We start from the raw sequence: 15,847 nt of genomic DNA on the forward strand, positions 1-15,847 counted from the left end.
AGAGTACAGGTTAATTCAAGTCCCAGCTCTGATGCTGGCGTGCTGTGTGAACTTAGACAAGTTATTGAACCTCTCTGTTCCAATTTATCAGTAAAATAGATATTGTAATGGTATTCTCTTCATATTGTTGCTGGCGAGACTGAGTTCCATACATAGAGAGTAAGTGAACTAGATCGCTAAGGATTGGTACTCCACAATAGTTCCCTGCAAGAGGTAGCCAGCATTCACGCTGGGGGAGGAGCTTGCTAAGACTCCTCTCTTGCCATTCACTTCTTGATGGAGGTTTGAAAGGCTGCTCTCCAGGACTCAGAAGCTTCAGCGAGGATAGCAAAGGATTTGAATGAAAACAGTGGACGCTGTAAAAACAGTAAGGTGAACAGCAGGAGCAGCATCAGCACCGTACTCTTCCTGACAACGCTGCTGCACAGCCCGACAGGCTAAGGCTCCAACATCTCAGCTGCTACTTCCTGGCTGCATTCAGCAATCGACACCATAATCCATAGTCTCACATGGAAGCAGGAGTCACATAGACTCAGAGAAGAACACTCCAAGGGGAGGGGCAGGAGTGGGAGTCATCCCTACCTGGCCTGGGCTAACTGCCTTCTGCCCTTGGCCAAAGCATGAAGGCCCAGGAGATTCAGGGTATAAACCCCAGGTCGTGAGAGCAGGCCGGTATGGGAGAACTGGCATGACTCATCGGGGCTGACTTCCAGGATTGCATCCAGGGCACTGAGCCTGAGATTGTCTGGTACCTAAAGGAGATTCCTTTAGGGAGACCAGGCAAGTCTGGGGTCTTGTGTAGGATGTGACTAGACCAGAAGGGGCAGTTTCAAGAGAACATTCTCGTAGTCTCCAGATGTCTAGGAACATGTGTGAGTATGTAAAGCTTGACCGTGGTCTCAGAAGGGAGAGCATCACGTTTTCCCCTCTATCTCACCCGCTGCTGGTGTTTTGCTCAATGCCAGTTTGGGTATTTATTTATTTATTTAGAGACAGGATCTTACTATGTAGCCTTGACTGGTAGAGAACTTGCTATGTAGATCAAGTGGGTCTTGAACTTACAGAGATCTGCCTGCCTCTGCCTTCCCCTACAACTCCCGTTGATCCTCTTTGTCTCCAAGTTTGGACTTTGTGGTCCACCATGTCAGCCTCTCCCCATCTCCCCGGTACTTCATTTTCCCTTCCCCATCATCTCACCCTCAAATGTCCCAGTGAAATTCAACCCCCAGCCACCCTCTCCTCATGTCTGCAGCCTGGCCTCCAGCCATGCCTGATGATGCCTTGGGTGGGCTTTCAACATTGCAGAGGAAGTATAGCACCAGGATTTATCCCTACTGCTTGTACTGGCTTTTTGGAACCCATTCTCTTTAGATGGATACCTTGCTCAGCCTAGATATAGTAAGGAGAGCCTTGGTCCTTCCTCAAAGCAATGTGCCTTATCCTCTCAGAGGAGTGGATGGGGGGATGGGGTGGGGAGGAAAATGGAGTGAATGGGAGAAGGGGAGGGAGTGGGAACTGGGATTGGTATATCAAATGGAAAAAATAGTTTGTTCTCTTTTTTAAAAAAAATAAAAAACTATTCTATTTTTTTAAAGAAAGAGCTAGTTAGACATAAGCCTGAGCTATCGGCTGAGCATTTCGAATTGATATTAAGCCTCCGAGTGATTATTTTGGAGCAGGCAGTCGGGACAAGAAAACTCCTCCTACAGAAAGGTTTACTAGGTGAAAAGGTAATAGCATTCTGGGCATGCTCTGTTGGAAAGGAAGTCCCTCAGGCTGGAGAGACCAATACCAAGCAGTCTTTACATCCTGCTTCAGGGTCTCTGAGCTGGCCCAGCAAGAGGGCTTATTGTTCTTTATGTCCTATTTTGGACCAATGATCAGTCCCTCCTAGAGCTACCCTTCTGCCTAACAGTCACAGTCTCCTCCCCTCCTCCATTGTAGCCCTTTAAAACTGCCTCCACCTTGCAGGGAGAATAGCCATTGGTCAGGAACTCCCACAGTTTCCTGCTTCAAACCCACAAACACACCTTCATCACAGTCTTCCTTATCTTTATGGGAAGGAGTAGCCAGTCAGGTCCGCCCACCTTACCCCCTGCAGCTGCCTGCCTTTCCTGCTCCAAGACTGACTTCTAGTTTGCATCTTCCAGCGATCATTGCCTAATCAACCACATCTCTCCCATAGGGGCTCCTCTGTGGGTCCTATTTTCCCAGCATGTCTTGCATCCTGGAGCTTTATCCCAGCAGCCCCTAACCTAAGTCTTGGTACCTTACATCCGGACTGTGCATAGATTTTTCAGCCAGTTCCCTAGCTCCACTTTTACCCCTTGCAATCCACTACCTGTACACAAATGTTCACCTGAACACACAGTTGTGACCAGGCCATGTTCCCATTTAAAATCCTCACTACAGCCTGGGAGATGGCTTTAGCGTGAAGTGTTTGCCACACAAGACTCAGTACTAGAGTTTGGTTCCTTGGAGCTCAGTGGAGGCCGGGAGTTTCCTAGTCAAACTGCCAGCCAGACTAGCCAAAACAGCAAGCTCCAGGCTCAGGGGTAGAGCCGTCCTCAATTTATAAGGTGGAGAGAGATGGGGGAAGGCACCCCATGTCAACCTAATAGCTCCCCATTCATGGGTACATGTGTACACATGCGTCCACTCATACATGAATGCAAAGCACACATATGTGCCTGCTATCAAACTTGAAACGACCTTCCTCAGCTTCCCCTTGGCCATAAGAAAGGGACCCACCTGTTAAGAGACCCCTGAAGTCCTCACCTGGTGCACCTTTCTAGCTTTTTGTTCTCCCCTTTCTTTAGCCTCATACGCCCTCTCTGCTGCCTCTAAATTGCTAAAGCCCATTGCTTTCCTCTACCCGAGCTCCTCTTCCCAACTTCTCCTCCCTCAGGGTCAGCTGAGACCTCAGCTCAGCATTTCTGGGTTGTTTAACCATGTCTTCTTTTCTAATCTCTACCTCCACAGAGGAGCCAAGCTGTCCAACTAACTTTAACCACGGTCCTCCCTGGATTAAAACCTTTTCATGTTTTTCAGGGTCTTGAGGACAAAGTCTAAATTCCTCCCTGGGCTTTCAATGCGGTGTGTTTGTGTAGTGGCAGGGGGCTGAGCCAGCTGTGGAGACTGGGGTGGGAGGTGTATCTAGTGCAGACAGGTGTATCTCTGCAGGGTGCTGGGTGGGGCAGTGGGTAAGGGTAGCAAGGCAAAGGGTGGGTTCATCTGTGGAGGAGGTTTTGCTGAGAGCAAAAGTGGGGCTCACGGGTAGAGGAACCTGACAAAGGGTTCTCTTAACCAAAGAACAAGGGAGGTGGAGACAGGGTGGAGAAGTGTCTTCAAGAAGAGGGAGCTTTGGAGAGAGCAGAGAGGCCAGGGGGCTATCACGGTGATGTGAACTAAACAGAGGCTGAGGGACTTGTTTGGAACAAGGCAGTGAATGGCAAGAATGGGCTGCGGGTCTGTTCTAGAGACGGAGTTGGACTGTTGGCTCCACTACCTGCCTCCCGTTATGGTCGGGTGGGTCGATGGCCGACTTCTGTAGCCTTACGGAGCAGGCCATGGGAAGGGGGGACTTCTCCCTCACAGCCTTCCCTGGGAGCCTGGCACCATTGCCATGTCCTCAGGGAGATGCCTAAGCTCTGTGCCACCTTCCTGTTTTCCAAGCCTCTGCATTTCTGAATTACTTCAGTTTCTTAAAAGAGATATTAAAAAGAGACAAGGCCTGTCTCAGCCGGAAGGAAAAGGGACCCCTTGCTTATTCCAGGTGGAAGGATGTCATGTGGTCCCTTGCCTCCCCAGGAGTCGGTCTGGGATTGCATCTCTTGGGAACTCAGGGAGAGAGTTGAGGTCCTCAGGGGGGAAGGACTTGGAGCCAGATGTACACTGGCCTGACTTCCCTTCCTGGCTAACGATGGGTCTCACTGTCCCTTGTGCATACATTGCCATCTGCCCACGCTGCAGCACTTCGATCTCAATGTCAGGTCCAGGTTGGGAACGAGGGAGCCATAGACAACCAAAACCAAAACCCATTCTGCAGGGAGGAGCTTGTACCTAACTGAGCCTCTTTAGGCGAATCACGAGCTGTGGGTTAGCACCTGCAGCTGATGGTGCTGTGGGCACCAAAAAAAAAAAAAAAAAAACCAAGTCATTAATTTAAGGGAGAGGGTCAGGGAGGACTCCCAAGAGAATGTGGGCGGGGTCTTAGAGGATGGAGAACAGGACAAAGGCCAGGACGAGTGGGAGAACGTTAAACACATACGGAAATAGTTTGGTGTGGCTGGTCCACGAGGCAGAGAGAACAAGACCGCATGGCATTAGGAATCATTTTAAGGTAGATTTTCATTTCATTTTAGTTCTATGATGATCACACAAAGGGGGTCCCTTCTGAAGAGTGTAGAGGTGTGTGGTGTCAGGCAAATGTCTATGAGGGGATCAGAGGAGATGTATTGTTGTTGGTCTCGGGAGAGGAGACAGTGAATGTCCTCCAGTGTCTGCCGTCTCTGACTTGGATGCAGGGGTAGGAGGTGGGGTGGAGAGGGGGTGGGGGTGGGGGGACCGACGATGACTAGTGGCACCTTCGGAGCAGATGCGGGAGCTCTTAAGATAGAGAGCAGTGATCCCATGTTGAATGTGCAGAGGGATGAAGCCCCATGGGACATTCTGGGTTGTTCTGGGCATTCTGGGACATGTGCTGCTCCTCCTCCCCTGGCTCTGCCCACCTTCCCCTTCTCAGTTTGCAGTCCCCTTCCCCTTGTTTACTAGCCCTGCATCCCTCCAGGAGATGTTTGCCCTGTCTGCTGAAAGCGACTTGTCTTCATCAAAGCCTGCAGCTCCGTGGATCATAGTCATTATGAGGTCCATCTTGTCCACCTGGCGGAACTATGCCTCCCTGATAGAGCACGGGGTGGGGGTGGGGGGCAGTGAGGAGGGGGCTCAGTGGCAGACCAGCACTTAATGGAGATTGTGCCCTGCCCTGTCCACTTAGCTGCCCCTAGAAGGCACATTCTTTGACAGGGGGATGGGTCTAATGGCTAGTTGTAAATCAGGGAGTGGAGCCTAATTGGAGGGCAATCTTGGTGAATAAACAGCAGAAACTTTCTCAGCAAAGTCCAGCTTCAGTCATGGTGCAGGTTTTCTTCCTCGCAGTTCCTAGCAAGGCTGGTTAGAGTACGACTTATCTTCATGTTGGAGGCAGTGCTCCCTTAGCTGAATTCTACTTGTGTAATTTAGTATTTCCCAAGCAAGATTTCTTTTAGTAAATCCTTTATACCGGTGGTTCTCAACCTTCCTAATGCTGTGACCCTTTAATACAGTTCCTCATGTTGTGGTGACCCTCTCCATCATAAACTTATTTCTTTGCTACTTCCTAACTGTAATGTTGCTGCTGTTATAAATCATAAGGTAAAATATCTGACATGCAGGATATCTGATATGTGACCCCTGTGAAAAGTTCACTCAACCCAAGTGGATCGCAACCCGCAGGCTAGGAAATACTGCTTTACAGCATCAATTTTACTACTTTAAGTTTCTCCTGCATCAGCATCTTTTAGGAGACAGGTCTCCGGGGTCGTCACATAATCTGCACCTTGTGTAGCAGGAAGTGGCAAAAGCAGGAACCTACATTCCTGTTACCTGGAAACACATACCACAGAAAGAGCGACCCCTTCCACAGTGATTCCAAGCAGGAAGTGACTTGAGGGCCTCAGAAGGGCTTGAATACCTCTCCTGCGTCTGGAACCCAGAAGCGGGCCAACTGGTACAGTGACCACATGGATTGCGGGCTGTTACTTTTTCACAGGTAGGGGAGGGAGACATATCCTCCAAGCTATCCCTCAGGGAATCCACAGAAGGCAGACTATATAGGGAAGAGGGCGCATTTCTAGAGAAAGTCACCAATACCTGTGGCTAAATCTCCCTTTGAATTAGCAAGTGAACAAATGTGAGGGACTGGGTTCCCCCAGTCTCTCTAGGTCCAGAAACCCTTCCCCCTTCTCTCATGAGAAAAGAAACCCCAGGTCTGGCTAAAGACAATATCCTGGCCCCATAGCCTGAAATGAGTGTTCTGTGGGGTTGGGGAAGGAGGCTCTCTGAGAAGGTGAGGTGAAGGCAGCGGCAACTGTGGTCACCCTTTTATTGCACATCTGCCAGGAGTCCAGTCATCTCATCTCACTGATTTAATCCTAACAATCGATGGCAACACTGTTCAAAGAACTGAGGCAAGAGAGGCTAACAGTCACCTTGCCCAGGCCCCGGCTGCTAGGTTACAAACTCAAAGGCGTTTCCGGTCCAGGTCCCTCTCACCCCACTTCCCTCTGCTTTGCCAAGAGCCTCTCTCTGAAGAACAATGGCTGGTGTATTCATGCCGTAGAACAAGGCCGGAGTTGTAGGGTCTTGGAGATACAGGCCAAGCCTTCAGGGATTCCAGATGTGCCTAGAGACTCCAGAGCCAGGCAGAGAGCATGACAGTCCACGGACACAAGCATTCAGCCCCAAGGAGGCATCCGTCATGCACCCTCTCACGGTGTGGATGTGTCGGGTACACGTGAGCTCCTAGTCACGTCCTGTGCAATCCTGTGGCAGCGGGGTGGGGGGAGACATATATGCATGCTCCTGTACGTGTTCTGCCAATGCTCTGGGGACACTGAGTCAGGGCATGGGAAGAAGTCAGGTCTGTCAGATGAGGCTGGCAATGCTGGAGGTGGTCTCATGACGCTGGCCAGAAGACAACTGTCCCGAGATGCTAAAGATGCTGCTGTTACCACCGTGGCCATTTTGGGTGGAGGGTGCAGCTGTACAGATCAAGGGGCAGTGTCCACTCACACCCACCTGATACAGCAGCAAACCCAGCAGCAAGACTGAGCCCAAGGAAGCCAGGGTAATGCCCACAGACAGCATGGCAGCCAGTGGCCGAGCTGGGGCCGGGGCAGCAGCCAGCCCAGCCAGGGTCAGGCCAGTGACCAGCAGCACAAAACCACTGAGCAGCACTACCACAGCATCAGCCCCTCCACCGCTGCGCAGCAAGGCCACGTGCTGGGCCTGGCGGATGCAGTTCATATCCTGCACTGCGGAGCTCATCAGCTGCTTCACCAGAACCATCAGGGCCAGCAGGCAGAGCACGGTGCCCACGGCTAATCGCCACTCACCAGAGCGGCTGCTGGTGGAGGACAGCAGGGCCACGCCGCCCGCCCCACAGCCAGCCACAAGGCCCACGGCCACGGAGAAACAGAGCAAGGAGCGCCGGGGCTGCTGGGACCACCACAGCTCCACCTGCTCTGCCAGCACATCTGGGGGCAGCCCCCTGGCCACTGAGGCTTGTTGGGACATGGCTTGGTCAGGCAGGGTCAGGTGAGAAGATCAATGTCAGAGCTCAGACGGTGTTTATCATGGCCTGGTATCTCCATCACCTGGTTGGCAGCTAGAGGCCCAGTCTCTTCCTCTCAGTCCAGGCTATAGGTACCGTCACCTGCAGGATAAGACCACATGTCATTTCCCACCCGTCTGGCCCTCCCGGTCTCACCTGGGTATCTTAGGGAAGAGTCCCGAGAATCTTCCCAGGGTCCACAGGACCTGCTCTGGAAAGCTGCAGCTCCAGCATTGCACCTTGGGAAAGCACCTCCCCAGATCCCAGCAGAGTTTACTCCATCACAGAGCTCCCCCTCCCCTTCAAGGACTCCCTTGCCCAGCCTCTGACCTCTCCAGCTCTGGCTGTCTCCATCTAGGCTGTCGGAAGGAGCTGGTGCCACAGTGGATGATGGGACGAACAGTCAGAGATAAAGCCTCATTCAGGATCAGACTCACATGGCCTCAGCTGTCACTGCTGGGTCCTGGATGGGAGGAGTCATGGGGAGGGGAGGCTGGTGACTTAACCCTTCTCGAACCAGCAGGCTGACCCCGACCTTTCTCTCCTTCCTTCTCTGTGGGTTAGCATCCCATCCCATCCTGGTCTGGCAATAAAAGATGCAGGCTCCAAATCTCTCTTTCTAGTGCTGATCTTCCTGCTGGGCCAAAGTCATCTCTGATGCAACAGGGCCCAACCCGAGTTCCTCAGCTTACCCTAACCTGTTCCTCCTGTGTTGCTTCAAGACGACACTACCACCTCTCAGCTTACACCAAGGCTCCTCATCTCTCTCTGCTGTTGCCAATCCATGCCCCCAGGGGCTACGGATTGCCTCTAAACATATCTCCACCAGTCCCATCCACAGTTGCCCCCCTCCCCCACTGACCTGATTCCTCCGGTCTGGTCCATCCCCAGCTGTACCCCCTCCATGTGTTCTCTAAGGCAGCAAAGGAGGGCTCTGGATTTGAACCTCAGCCTAGTCCTTCCTACCGTGGGAATGTGGGGAGGGACTTAACAGTGTTACTCATTTAACCTGTTCCCTAGAGGATAGACAGCATGACTCACACCAGGTAAAAATAAAGCTAGCACTGCCGGCCAGGAGTCCAGCTTCCTGCGGCAGGAGAGACAGATCCTGTAGGTGCCAGCTGCCGAGTCCTGGAGGGGCTTGCCTGGGACAGTTCACCGTCTTAGAGTCCTTATCTGAAAAGTGAGGACAGAGGAATTTATTCTGAGGGGGAAGGAGTCATCTGACACCGTCCTTTCAGACTTCCCATTGGGGCAAAGTTGCTCAAAACATACTTTCTGAGTAACAGAGACTAAGGGTGAATCAGAGGGCCTCGGTCCTGGAGACCACATGTCTCACACAGCCGAGAACGGGTTTTTACTCCACAGAAACCGAGCTGTCTTCTATCAACCCTCTGTCCTCCGCAGAGGCTGCCCAGCACGCAAAGTGGGCGTGGTAGATGTCACGCCCCCACGGGAGGTGGGGGAGGGGCGACGGGCGGAGTCTGTCCCAGCATTTCCCCAGCACGTGACTTGCTGGTCTGAAGGTGCTGGCACAGGCCTACTGGGGAACGACCCCAAGGTGGGTGGAGGTTCCCAGTAGTGGAACCAGTGGAAAAGGTGGGGGCGGGGCGGGTGGGGAGGTGTCGGGCACTCACGAGAAGCCTGGCTGCGCCGGATCCGATTTAAGCAGGCAGGACCCAGCAGGTGGGGCGCTCTAGCTCCGTTTCCGGGGAGACGCTTCACCTGCCTAACCTGCATCCAGGTGAGCTGGAAGGAGAGGGGATTAACAGGTGCTGTTTCCAGGGCAGGGCCAGAGCCAATTGGCTGACGTGGCCCTGCGTCTTCTGTGGGGCTGAGACATTCCTGGGAAGGGAGGGGCTTCAGTCTGCTGCTGTTCAGTCTGGAAGGCAAATATATAGGTACTCGGTCAGCAGAAGGAAAGAATGCTGTCCCTCTGCCCCGGTGTGAGCCCCAACGCTCTTCCCCCAAATCCAACCGCACCTTACCTTTAGCTCCTCCCTGAATACCTACCGCCGAGCCTGAACGTTTACTTTCCAGGCCTGTAAACTTTGTGCTCTGAAAGGCCGAGGCAGGAGAATAGCCAGCGGGAAGCCCCACACCTGGATTGAAACCTCAGCTCCAGCCCGTTAGTCTAGCTGACTGTGGACCTTTTAGTTCTAAATCCCAACTGTACCCTCAGCCGCACTTTTGACTTCTACCCTTGAGTTTAGTCCTTCAAAACCCAGCTCTGCCTCCCGGCCAGCCTCAGCACCACAACCCACCATCGGTGATACCCCAAACCCTGCTCCAGTAGCTCCATCTTGAGCTTTCCCCCAATAAGCCAAGGTCTCTTTTCCCTGAGGCCTCGAGTGGGTGGCAGAGTCAGCCTGCCCCATGGGTAGGGAGAGGCCTTTCAGGTAGACAGCTGTAGCTCCCAGAGTAAGCACTTCTTGGATAAATTCCTCATCCCTTTCAAGGCACAGGAAGCCCTTGCCCTCTACCCAGAGGGTCTTTCTACCTACATGACGATCCTCTACCTGCCCTTTGAACTTCGTGCTCCCTCTGCATGAGTCTGGCCAGTCATTCAGCTGAGATGCCCGGTTTGACCCGGCTGATCGGGCTGCACTCCCAGCCTGGGCTACCCCCATGTTCGTCCACAACTGTTTTTGCTTGTTCTTAATTGTTTTAATTCGTTAGCTTTCACCTACCCCACTCCCCAGATGTGTATCCCCAGCCAGTTCAGTTTGCTAAGGGTGGGCTCAGCAGCCAGCACTCCATAGCCTGTGTGTGCAGGGCAATTGATAAATAATTGTTGAGTAGTTGGTGTTCAAGTCCCAGCACCCACATGGTGGCCCACAGCTGTCTGTAACCCAAGTTCCAGGGGACCTGACACCCTCACGCAGACACACATGCAGGCAAAACACCAGTGCACATAAAATAAAAATACATTATTAAAAACAAAACAAAAAAACCCTGCTGGGCTTTAGTGGCAGGCAGCTCTCTGAGTTTGAGGCCAGCCTGCTCTACAGAGTGAGTTCCAGGACAGCCAGAGCTACACAGAGAAACCCTGTCTCAACAAGGGGGAGGGGTTGTGAACCAACAAGTGACTATTTTGAGCCTTGAGTATTTGGGATGAAATCAGAAAGACAAGTTGGGTCCAGGCTGTGTGGGCCTTGAAGGCCTCGGGGATGTATCTGGACAATGCAGGGGATCCACAAAGTGTCCTGAAGTGGAACAGGGATGTGGTTCAGGGCTCTGCTTCCAGTTGGCCATTCTGGTTCTCAAACACCATGCCCCAAGTGGTGGCTGGAGGGTGTGTGGGCTGTAAGGTATCCTCTGCTCTACTTTAAAACATACAGTAGCATATCTTCTCCTCTCTTTGTTTGATGTGTATGAAATAATAATAATAATAATACAAGACAAACAAACGAAACCAAAACAACAGCAAAAGGAAACCCAAGTTATCTCTTCCCATGATCTGTTCACAGGGTAATTGCCTGGCCTGGCTTCCTCTTTGCCTTGTCCTGTGCAGGTGACCCGGAACCTCCTAATGCCTCCTAACAGCGTGCTTTGTGTGTATGCATGAGCTTATTTATGTGATTTAAACCTTTCTGATAGCCTGTTTCAAAAGACACAGGCAAAATTAACACATTAAAATGAATGCGTTTGCTGGGCTGTGGACATAGCCCAGTGGTTGCTCGGCACTAGATTTCGTCCCCAGCATGTACTTGAATTCCAAAATATACTTTATTATAAAAGATACTAATGTGCTCTTTGAAATACGTACAAAGTGTGTCTCAGTTCAAATTAGCTACACACCAAGCACCCAGGAACCACTTCTGCCTTTGACTGTCCTCACTGGGGAGCACAACTCTGGATGGCTTTCCCCTGAAGAAGGGTTTAGGACTGACTGCTGCAGGCCAGGCTGAACATGGGGGGACATGCGTGACATTGCGGGCATTAATCCTGCCACTTTGCAAAGCATTATGAATGTGCTCCTTTATAAGAACCAGGCCGGGGAGAGAAGAGCTTACCAGCCTGGATTTGCTCTGAACACTTGGAATATCCTGACCCTAGGAAAGTCTAGTCTCATGCCGACCCAGTGTTCAGCTGTCCTAGACAGAACTGGCCCCGGGGAATCCCTGAGCATCTTTTTCCTCTTTTCTTTCCCTTTTGGAGTCTCTAGAGGAGGAAAGAGAGCCTAGAGCTTCCTCAGTTTAAACACTGGTGGGGAAGTCAGCGACTCAAAGTTAGTGTTGCACTCTGTTCCTAAAGCAGAGGTCGTGGGGGCAGCTCACGGGGGCAGAAGTGGCAGGGCGGGAGGTAGAGGTGGCAGGGGACATGCAGAAGAAGGTGTGGGTCTGAGAGGGAATACAGGGGAAGAACAGATGAGCTGAAGGGCCCTGCTTCTGTGGTCGTCCCACCTTCCTCTGTGCTCAGCCAGAGGCTGAAATGAGCCTGTTATGGTGACGTCACTGCCTGCTTGATTCCCTCTCATTCCTTCCATGGATCTTTGAGGCCCTCTTTACGTCATCCCCCTGCCTCGCTTTCCTTTCAGATGACTCCCTCCATCCCTCCAGGAATGAGCTCAAACGTCACCTTCAGCTGTTAAAATCCATTCCTAAGGGGAGATATAAGCTATGTCTGCCCCTTCTCCTGAGGTCCCAATGATTTGACTCCACCAAAGTTCACTCCGGGAACCAATGAGTTTATTGGGATTACTTCCAGAGCATAGGTGAGGGGTTAGTTACTAGAATGTGGCTGCTTCCCACCAAAAGGCTGCCTGCACTGGACAGTCTTTACCTTGCAGAGGACCTGTGTTCAGTTCCCAGGACACTTGTCAAACAGCTTGATTGCTAACATTCCTTCCCTGTGGGAGAAGTAAACAATGACTCCCTCTCTCTGAAGGTCTCCATGACAAGCTGAGGTACAATTCCATCAAAGTTCACTTTGGGGAAGCAGTAAGTTTATTATGCTTCCTTATAGAGCGACGGAGGTCATGGGTGTGAGCAGGATTGGCCTTAAAGCAGCCCGTGCTGGAAAGTCTGCTTCCTCGAGGATGCAGAGATGGACTCTTCTCCCTAGTCCTTCCACCTCTATACAGTAAATCCTACCCATCCATCCCCGAGTCCATCTAGTTAGGCCAAAATTCTACGCGCCTTGTTGGGAGGTGCATCTGGATCCCCAGTGAGGGTCTTATGACACGCTGGCACCCCAGGGAAGGTCGACAGTCAAAGAGCCCAGCTGCTGGCCCAAGCTAGTGAGCACGGCTGAACTCATGGGGGTGGTCAGTTTGTCCCAGAGAATAGTCCTGGACAAAAGGCTCACAAACGCCTGCAACTCCAGCTCCAGAGGATCTGATGTGGTTGTCTGGATTCCATGAGCACCTACACTCACCCATGTGCGTGCGCGCACACACACACACACACACACACACACACACACACACACACACACACGGTGTAAACTTTTAAAAATACAAAAATGAACTGGAGATTTCATTTCTGCGGAGTTTCTGAGGATCGGTATTAAAGTGCCCTCCCTTCTGAGGGCTGGAGAGATGGCTCAGTGGTTAAAGTGCCCTTCTGCCAGCTGAACTTGTGGTGGGATTCCTATTTGCATGGAGGGTACAGGACAAGAGAGGGGGATGGGCTCCAGCTGTGTCCCAGGCCCTGGTTCAGGCCTCCTTCTTGAGGTCTGGGTGCTTCTCTGCTAAAAGAAAGCCTGTGAGACAAATTCCCCTCTCTTTGTTTAAGCTGTCTGGAGTTGTACCCAAAGAAGGGCACCTATAGCCTTCTGCTAGAACTCGTAGCCCCAATTTTAACACTTACTACATTAATACACTTAATATGTGTGGGGGCCAGCCATGAAAACTAAGTCTGGGCAGGTCACCCAAAGGAAGTTCTTTACTTCCTCCAACCATTATCACCGGGGACTCTGGCCATCTATGAATTTAAATGGAGGCTGGAGTCTCAGTTGTTTACCCTGAGATGAGGCTGCAGGAGGAACCACAAGCTGAGATCACCGGACCCCCACCCAAGAACAGACCATTCAAAGGATATTTCTGGCATTCCAAGGACTGTAGATAGAAACACCTGCCGGCGTACAGCCACCAGAAAACCCTAGATGAATGGTAGCCAATCGGGGTTTAAAACCTCAGAAACCCCTCACCCCCACCTTTACTATAAAACCCTATTCTAATTGAGCTCGGGGCTCTCCGATTATTCCAACATGTTGGACATGCAGAGAGACCGAGTTTGCAAACTTGATTAAAATAAAGACTCTTTGCTTTTGCATACGGGACTCTTGGTTTCCTTGTCGGCTTGCAGGGGGGGGGGGGGGATTGCGAATTTGGGCATAACAATATGTGCCTAGATGCCCCTGCCCTGTTCTACCATGTGACACTTAAGAGATGAGCAATAAATACCAGTTCTTGTAACCTACCAGCCATAGCAGGTAATCAGTAATGCTGGTCCCTCCTGCTGCCTGGCACACGGCAAGGTTATGTCCTTGTAAATATGCCTCCCAGTGTGGCTCCACTCCTGGCTGCGTTTCAGACAGGAACGAAGCATAACCACTCTCTCTCGAGTCTTTGATAGTCTTGGGGGGCTCGGAGCCATGAGACGAGCCCTACTTCTGAGCCTGAGATATCAGTCCTCCTTCCTTTCTGAACCCAGAGCAATAATTGTCACAAGGTGCTCCCTGATCATACAGCTGTTCCCGGGACTGCCTGTGCCCCTCAGTACCTCTTGGGAACAGCTGTGTGTAATGACACAGTCGCTCATGCTTTGTGCAAACAGTGGAGAAAGGTGGATGTCAATGCCAAGACACTGTGGGGTGGAGTTTCTGTCTTAAGAGGACAGGGTGGCAGAGAGGGCATATCTGAGATCTGAGCAATGTATACTGTCTGGCCGTAACTGATGCCGAGATTCTAGAAGACTTGTGTGTGCGTGTGTGTGTGGGGGGGGTGCACACTGGATGTCTGAAGCACAGAGAAAAAGAGCAATTCTGAAGTCTCCTCCACGAGGATGACAAGCTTCTCCCAAAGCCACTAGCTGTCATACCCACTGAATGAGTCCCCAGAGCTCAATGACGGACTGCCACCAGAAGAGCAAGAGCTGAGTTCATGTGCCAGTGGGTGACTGGCTCGGCCTCTACAGCTGCTGGGGGGGATGGGAACGACTGCCAGGTTCAGTCTGCCAGAGAGGGGTCAACCAGCAGGAGACCTCGAGGAGAAGGTAATTGGTATGAAGGAGGGCCTTCTGCCTCCCCATGAATTCAAGACAGGCAAAGTGGAGGGGCGGGGAGGGGGGGTCTGAGAGGTAGCAGCTAGAGAATCAGGGCCACCCAGCAGGAAGATAGAGCAGCATGGAAGGCCGGATGTAAAGAGCTAAAAAGGCCGAGCCTCTAGCCTCAGGCTGAAGCTATGTTCATCCCTCTGCAGCTAAGGAAACAAGCCGCAGGCTCAGGCACTAGCTGGGCTTCCTTCTCAAGCTCTGCTGCTGCTGCTTTTGTCTTCCTTCCCTTCATCCACTGGGCAGCAGCCACGGAAAGCTCAGTTTCCACCCCCTTTCCTTCTGGTTAAGAGTCTCTGGGAGCTACATTCCAATATCCTCCAACCATCCGGCCTGTGGTGTTTGGACAGGCACCTCTCACAGCTCAGTGTATGAAAACAGAGACTTTGGAGGCCACTGGGTAGCAGGGTCATAACCACGGCCCCAACCATGTGACTGTGTGCCAGTCACTCTCAAACCATCTCGTAGGAGGAAAGGTGAGGTCTTGCTTAAGGACATTTCCTGGAGATGTGCTTGTCCTCTGAATGCTTCCGGTCATCAGAGCTCCATCTTCCTCTGCATTTTCTCCTGCCCAGGCCATGCTTCCTCTCCTTTGGATAACCCCCACCAGTATGGAAGTCAGAGGAATTCATTCCTCTGCCTCCCCTCAGCCATCTTCCTGGGCCAAGTGACCAGTCTCTCACGCTCGTACACACACAACTTCTTCCTAACCAGGCCTCCTGCTTCTACTATTGGACCCCCTCCATCGATGCCACCCAAGTGAGCTTTAGACCCAGGGATAGCTCTCATGAAACTCAGCCAGCAGGAGAGGCAGACATGAAGCAACCAGACAGATGAGGCATAGTGAGGAGTTGAAAGAAAACAGTATGGCGGGTGTGATTTAGACAGCAGAAGGGAGGTCAAGGTCTGGCTTTCTGAGGAAGTGACACTTAAGCTCAGATTTAAAACTTCTATGGGGACAACAGCATCTCAGGCAGAGGAAGTAGAGTGCGGAAGTATAGAGATCCAGGAAGACTGGCCTGTTATGGAAACTGGAAATGGGGCAGCGTGGAAAGAGCCTGGGAAGCCGAGGACAGTGGTTCCAGCAGCCTGGAACTGACCTTGGGACTCTGACCAGTCTCTTTCATGTGTCTTCAAGGTCAGGAAGGGTCTGGCCCTGCTCACCCGTCCCTCCTCTATCCCTGTCTCATGTCAAACC

General features: G+C 51.9%; 1 protein-coding gene across 3 annotated transcripts; it reads right to left on the bottom strand.

The window, feature by feature from the left end:
• Positions 1-6,128: 6,128 nt before the first annotated feature.
• Positions 6,129-9,137, bottom strand: Tmem125 (transmembrane protein 125). Of its 3 annotated transcripts, XM_075946031.1 has the most exons (4): positions 9,010-9,137; positions 8,414-8,548; positions 7,703-7,835; positions 6,129-7,474 (listed from the first exon to the last, which is right to left on the bottom strand). In XM_075946031.1, the coding sequence occupies exon 4, from the start codon at positions 7,333-7,335 to the stop codon at positions 6,685-6,687; it is 651 nt and encodes a 216-aa protein (XP_075802146.1). In that variant the 5' UTR covers positions 7,336-7,474; positions 7,703-7,835; positions 8,414-8,548; positions 9,010-9,137; the 3' UTR covers positions 6,129-6,684. The 3 variants fall into 3 exon arrangements, with proteins under 3 accessions (XP_075802146.1, XP_075802147.1, XP_075802148.1); XM_075946032.1 differs by lacking the exons at positions 8,414-8,548; positions 9,010-9,137 and adding an exon at positions 8,235-8,335; XM_075946033.1 differs by lacking the exons at positions 7,703-7,835; positions 8,414-8,548; positions 9,010-9,137 and adding an exon at positions 8,235-8,330.
• Positions 9,138-15,847: the final 6,710 nt, after the last annotated feature.

This window comes from Microtus pennsylvanicus, chromosome 13, assembly GCF_037038515.1.
Source record: "Microtus pennsylvanicus isolate mMicPen1 chromosome 13, mMicPen1.hap1, whole genome shotgun sequence".
NCBI classification, from domain to species: Eukaryota; Metazoa; Chordata; class Mammalia; order Rodentia; family Cricetidae; genus Microtus; species Microtus pennsylvanicus.

What these genes read in the sequence shown, in the direction of transcription:
- Tmem125 (XM_075946031.1), bottom strand. Translation starts at nt 7,335, where the DNA reads ATGTCCCAACAAGCCTCAGTGGCCAGGGGGCTGCCCCCAGATGTGCTG.